Genomic DNA, 6,767 nt, shown 5'->3' with positions numbered 1-6,767 from the left:
GTCACGGACAGTACAAGACCGGGGAAAGTGGCAGATTGAGGGGGAGCGGTTTGTATGATAATCGACACGACTACCTGGCTTTTCACTCCAGAGATTTCACCAAAGGCAACTTTTAACTGGCAAGGCGGGATCCCAGCCTGGATCCGGTGACCCTTACCACCATGCCACGGCTAACAAAGCAATTAATCCGAAGCTGAATAAAGAGGAAACCAAGGCCCTGCCGATGCTGGAATTCAGCAATAAAAATGGAAATTGCTGCGAAAGACTCAGCAGGTCCAGCAGCATTCACGGAGAGAAAGCAGAGTTACAGTTTCGGGTCCAGCGGCCCGTCTTGGAAGACATTGGATTGTGCACTCTTACGACAAGAGATGCCGCTTCCCATGGCTGAATTTCCTCGCTTGATGGACCCACGTGGGTCAGAAGGAGAAGTCAGTCTCAAACCTGTCTCACGCGGAGGCTCTCACACCGCCCCTCCCGCCCCACCGACGCAACCTGCTGTCGAGCCTGGGTCACTGACCTTTTTGTTGGTTTTGATGAGCTGGATGACCTCGTAGTAAACCTTCCTCCAAAGCAGTTCCTCGGCCTTCCGCCCGTAGTCCACGGGATGGAGAAACATGAGCTTCACGCAGAGCTCCCTCAGCCTGTCAGGCAAAAAACAGACATGGCTACAGAGAGACAGAGAGAGACAGACACACACACGTAGAAACTCACACACACAGAGGTACGGAGAGAGTGTGGCAGAGAGACACACACAGAAGAGCCACAGGACCACATCCACAGGCACATAGAGACACCATTCAGATATTCACACAGAGGCGCCCTCCATTAGAGAAATCCATCCCAGAAACAACAGCAAGATGGAGACCATCCAGCTCATTGACTCTGCCCTGCCATTTAACACAACCGGGGCCGATCCTGGGCTTCAACTCCCCTCCCCACTGGCTCCCAATGTCCCCCGATCCCCTGAGAGACCAGCGCTCTGCGTGTATCCCCACCTTAAATGCATTCAACCACAAAGTGCGAACAACCCTGGGAGGCAAAAAAAAAACCCACCAAGCGAAGGCATTCCTACTCAACTCGGTCCCAAACCATCAGGCCCTTATCCCGAGGCGGTCTGTGCACCCCAGCCCAACCCTCCTCACAGCCTTGAAAACCCTACCCTCTAAACACTCGATCCCCTTCACTATACTCAGACTGTCTGGCAGATTTATTGAGGAGGTGACAAGCGTCTGCCGTGTGAGCCACAAGCTGAAGCTATAGACTGGGCCCAATCTGAACCTTCAGCGAGAGCCCCCTTAGTGTTGCCGAGCCTTGGCCACCCAATCGACTTCATCATTTAAAGGCATCTGGATGGGGACATGAATAGGAAGGATTTAATGAATGTGGGCCAAATGGGACTAGTTTAGTTTGGGAAGCCTGGTCAGCATGGACCAAAGGGTCAGTTTCTGTGCTGTACCACTCTACCACTAGCGGGCATATTTTTAAGGTGACAGGAGAAAGATCTTTGAAAAAAAAAAGACATGAGGGACAATTTCTTTTAAACAGGGAGCGGTTCGTGTGTGGAATGAGCTTGCAGAGGAAGTGGTGGATGTGGGCACAGTTACAACGTTTAAAAGGCATTTCGATAAGTTCATGAATAAGAAAGGTTTGGAGGGACATGGGTCAGAAGCAGGCAGGCGGGACTAGTTTAGCTTGGGATTATGGTCGGCAGAGACTGTTTGGACTGAAGGGCCTGTTTCCGTACTGTATGACCCTATAACCAATATGTAGTCAGCAGCCTGCTACAGGTTAATCTGCTGGCAGCAACAGACTGAAACTTTGTCTGTGAGGGGTTGATTATCATTTGGCTCAGCGATGGGAACAGGAATTTCACCTCAGCTCTGCCTCAGGTGGGAGGCTCCTTATTTTGAAACTGCACCCCCTGCAATGAGATGTGCCTTTCAGGAGCTGCTCTGTTCTGTTTCTCTTAAAGTGGGGTGTTGCCGAGATGTCTGCTCCATGGAAAGCAGAGCAAGTAGCCTTGGGTCTTTCTTTTCCCCCCCCAAAATTAGACAGAAGAAACATGAGTGGGTGGAGTCAGGCTCACACAGACCCAGCCTTTTAGCTTTTGCTTTCACTTGTTGAAGTTGGGTTCCCCCTACTCTCCAAAAGTTGAAGCTGCTGAAAAGAAATCTTGAGCTCTCTCTGCTGCTACATTCATTCTGTCGGTGTTCCTCCTCCTAGACTGAAGGGGGTCACAAGTGAGGGAAATCTGGTTTTGCTGAATCTGCCTTTGCCAAGGGTGTGTTTATGGGAGGCCGCGATATTGGAGCTGTTGACTGGTAGTGGCTAAATAATGTTACTTTGTTAAGTATTTCGATAGAGTTAGTTATGCCAGTTCTTTTTTTTTGTATTTTAACTGTGATGGAAGAATATAAAAAGTGTGTTTTGCTTAAAGGCTAGTAGCGTGGCCAATCGAATCATGTCTGGAACACGGCACCTCACACTTGCCTCGAAGCAAGATAAAAGATTTAGGCTATGCCCTTGATATTTTGATGTATTACTGTCATATGTACCAAAGTATACATTGTCTTACGTGCTGTACTATACACGTGCATCAGGGTAATAGGTCAGAGTGCAGGACAGGGTGTTACAGCAGCCAAGACAGCGCAAAGAGAGATAAGAACATAAGAACTAGGAGCAGGAGTAGGCCATCTGGCCCTTCGAGCCTGCCCCGCCACTTAATAAGATCATGGCTGATCTTTGAGACTCAGCTCCACTTACCCGCCCACTCACCATAACCCTTAATTCCTTTACTGTTCAAAAATTTATCTAGCCGTGCCTTAAAAACATTCAGCGAGGTAGCTTCAACCACTTCACTGGGCAGGGAATTCCACAGATTCACAACCCTTTAGGCGATGCCCTCTAGTCCTAGTTTCACCTGCTAGTGGAAACAACATCCCTGCCTCCACTTTATCTATTCCCTTCATAATCTTATATGTTTCCATAAGATCTCCTCTCATTCTTCTGAATTCCAATGAGTATAATCCCAGTCTACTCAGTCTCTCCTCATAATCCAACCCTCTCAACTCTGGAATCAACCGAGTGAATCTCCTCTGCACCCCCTCCAGTGCTAGTATATCTCTTCGCAAGTAAGGAGACCAAAACTGCACACAGTACTCCAGGTGTGGCCTCACCAGGACCCTATACAGCTGCAGCACAGCCTCCCTGTTTTTAAACTCCATCCCTCGAGCAATGGCAGACAAAATTCCATTTGCCTTTTAAATCACCTGCTGCACCTGCAATCCCACCTTCAGCGATTCATGCACAAGGACACCCAAGTCCCTTTGTCTAGCAGCGTGCTGCAATTTTTTACCATTTAAAACATAGTCCATTTTGCTGTTATTCCTACCAAAATGGATGACCTCGCACTTATCAACATTGTACTCCATCTGCCAGATCTTTGCCCACTCACTTAGACTACCTAGCTCCCTCTGCAGACTTTCAGTGTCTTCTGCACACTTTGCTCTACCACTCTGCAAATTTTGACACACCACACTTAGTCCCCAACTCCAAATCATCGATGTAAATTGTAAACAATTGCGGTCCCAACACTGATCCCTGAGGCACACCACTAGCCACTGACCGCCAACCAGAAAAAAAACACCCATTTACCACTACTCTTTGCTTTCTACTGGTCAATCAATGCTCTATCCATGCCAATACATTACCTGTAATACCGTGCAACTTGTAGCAACCTTTGGTGTGGCACCTTGTCAAATTCCTTCTGGAAATCCAGATACACCACATCCACAGGTTCCCCATTGCCCGCCATGCAAGTAATGTCCTCAAAGAATTCCACCAAATTAGTTAAGCATGACCTACCCTTCATGAACCCATGCTGTGTGGTCCCAATGGGACAATTTATATCCAGATGTCTTGCTATTTCTTCCTTAATGATAGATTCAAGCATTTTCCCCACTACTGAAGTTAAGCTAACTGGCCTATAGTTACCTGCTTTTTGTCTACTTCCTTTTTTAAACAGTGGCGTCACATTGGCTGTTTTCCAATCTGCGGGAACCACCCCAGAGTCCAGTGAATTTTGGTAAATAATTACTAGTGCATTTGCTATTTCCTCCATCACCTCTTTTAGTACCCTGGGATGCATTTCATCAGGGCCAGGAGACATGTCTACCTTTAGCCCCATGAGCTTGCTCAGCACTGCCTCCTTAGTGATAATGATAGTTTCTTGGTCCTCACCTGCTATAACCTTCTTGCTATTAGTTTTCGGCATGTTACTTGTGTCTTCCACTGTGAAGACCGACACAAAATAACTGTTTAATGTCTCGGCTATTTCCTCATCCCCAGTTATTAAATTGGCCTTCTCATCCTCTAAAGGACCAATGTTTACCTTCGCCACTCTTTTACGATTTACATACTTACAGAAACTTTTGCTGCCTGTTTTTATATTCTGAGCTAGTTTACTCTCATAATCTATCTTACTTTTCTTTATAACTTTTTTTGTGGCTTTCTGTTGGCCTTTAAAGATTTCCCAGTCTACTAGTTTCCCACTACTCCTTGCTTTTTTGTATGTGTTTTTTTTCAATCTGATACTTTCCCTTATTTCCTTAAGCATCCATGGCTGGCTCTCTCTTTTCCTACAGTTTTTCCTTATCACTGGAATATACTTCTGCTGAGCACTGTGAAAAATTGTTTTGAAAGTCCTCCACTGTTCCTCAATTGACCCACCATAAAGTTTTTGCTCCCATTCTACCTTAGCTCACTCCTTCCTTATTCCTTCATAGTCTCCTTTGTTTAAGCACAAGGCATAGGTGCTGGATTTAACCTTCTCACGCTCCATCTGTATTTTAAATTCAACCATACTGTGATCGCACCTTCCAAGAGGATGCCTAACTGTGAGATCGTTAATTATTCCTGTCTCATTACACAGGACTAGATCTAGGATAGCTTGCTCCCTCGTAGGTTCCATTACATATTGTTCAAGGAAATTATCGTGGATGCATTCAACATTAATATTAAAGAGGTCCATTCAAAAGTCTGATAACAGCAGGGAAGAAGCTGCACTCGAATATGTTCATACATGTTTTCAAACGTTTTTATCTTCTGCCCAATGGAAGAGGGTGGGAGAGTGTGTAACTGGGGTGGGAGGGGTCTTTAATGATGTTGGTTGCTTTCCTGAGGCAGCGGGAAGTATAGACAGAGTCAATGGATGGAAGGCTGGCTTGCATGATGGACTGGGCTGTGTTCACAACTCTCTGTAGTTTCTCACGGTCCTGGGCAGAGCAGTTGCCATGATGCATCTGGATAGAACACTTTCTACGGTGCACCCATAAGACTTGCTAAGGGTCTTTACGGACACGCTGAAATTCCTTAGCCTCCTGACGAAGTAGAGGAGTTGTTGTGCTTTCTCGAGCGTGGTGTCAACGTGGGTGGACCAGGAGAGATTGTTAGCGATCATCACTCCCAGGAACATGACCATCCCCACCTCAGCACCATTGATGCAGACAGGGGCGTGCCCTCCACCCTGCTTCCTGTCGTCAATGACCAGCTCCTTCGTTTTGCTGACGTTGATGGAGAGATTGTTGTTTTTAACACCGTGCTGTTAAGCACTCAGTCTCCTTCCTGTACTCCTGTACCCAGGTCTCGGAGTTTAGAGAGGAGTTTGTTTGGGACTGTGGTGTTGAGAGCGGAGCTGTGGTCAATAAGTAAGAGCCTGATGTAGGTATCCTTGTTATCCAGATGTTCCAGGGATGAGCACAGGCCCAGGGAGATGGTGCCTGCCATGGGCCCGTGTCCATTAGAAAATTGCAAGGGATCAAGGCAAACTGGGAGGTTGGAGTTCTCGTGAGCCATGAGCTCTCAAAGCACTTCGTAGTGATGGAGGTCAGAGCCACTGGGTGGTAGTCATTGAAGAACGCCACATAGCTTTTCTTTGCCACCAGGACGACGGTGGTCTTCGTTGAAGCCGATGGGGGACTTCAGGCGGTAGTAAGGAGAGATTGAAGATGGCTACGAACGCTCCCACCAGCTGGCCCACACACACAGGACCTGAGCGCAGGGCCAGGGACTCCATCCGGGCCGGTGGCTTTCTGTGGGCTAGCCCTTGAGGCGGCCGATCTAATCCCTGCGGCAGTGGCCGTGGGTACAGGTGCAGCGGGGCTGGTGGGATAGGGTGACATCGTTTCAACGAGCTTCTGTTCAAAGCAAGCGTAGAATGCACCGAGTTCACCGGGGCCAGGGTGTACTGTAGCCCGTGATCATTTTCGCCTTCTGTATCTATTACGCCGTGCCAGCCTTGCCACGGACGACGGGTGCCCGTGTGGTTAGTCTGGGTCTCGAGCTTAGTTCGGCCTTGCCCCTTTGGCGTCCCCGATGGCCTTGCGAAGATAGTATCAGGATTTCCTGTACAGGTCAGGGTCGCCAGACTTGAACACTTCAGACGCAGACTTCAGTAGGGAACGGATCTCCCGGTTCATCCAGGGCTTGGGGAACATTCTGCACGCTTACTGGTGAAGTGCGCGAAGGCACTGGCATATTCTGGCTTCTGAGTTCTTGAATATGGCCCCGTCCGCCGACTCTAAGCTGTCCCAGGGAAGCCCTCCCAGTGCCTCCAGCCAACACAGCACTACTTTCTGTACGAGGTCCACACGCTTCAATTTCTGCTTGCTCGCCAGGAGGAGCAGCACACCATTGTGATCTGATTTTCCAAACTGTGCATGGTGGTGCTGGTGGCGATTGGGGGGGTTGGGGGGGGGGGGGGGGGGGGG

The 6,767-nt window shown here is 48.4% G+C and overlaps 1 protein-coding gene across 1 annotated transcript in view; it reads right to left on the bottom strand.

Annotated features, from left to right (window-relative positions):
- Positions 1–112: 112 nt before the first annotated feature.
- LOC125487853 (nonsense-mediated mRNA decay factor SMG5-like) overlaps positions 113–6,767 on the bottom strand; it is a 10,307-nt gene continuing 3,652 nt past the window's right edge. Inside the window, exons 3-4 of the mRNA XM_048620300.1 lie at positions 518–641; positions 113–226 (exon numbers count right to left, since the gene is read on the bottom strand). Of these exons, the coding sequence (XP_048476257.1) occupies positions 113–226; positions 518–641 (238 nt within the window). The remainder of the gene's footprint in view (positions 227–517; positions 642–6,767) is intronic.

This window comes from Rhincodon typus, chromosome 46, assembly GCF_021869965.1.
Source record: "Rhincodon typus isolate 14 chromosome 46, sRhiTyp1.1, whole genome shotgun sequence".
Classification (NCBI taxonomy): domain Eukaryota; kingdom Metazoa; phylum Chordata; class Chondrichthyes; order Orectolobiformes; family Rhincodontidae; genus Rhincodon; species Rhincodon typus.
Note: the sequence above shows the minus strand (reverse complement) of the source record. Positions and strands in the feature narration are given on the sequence as shown.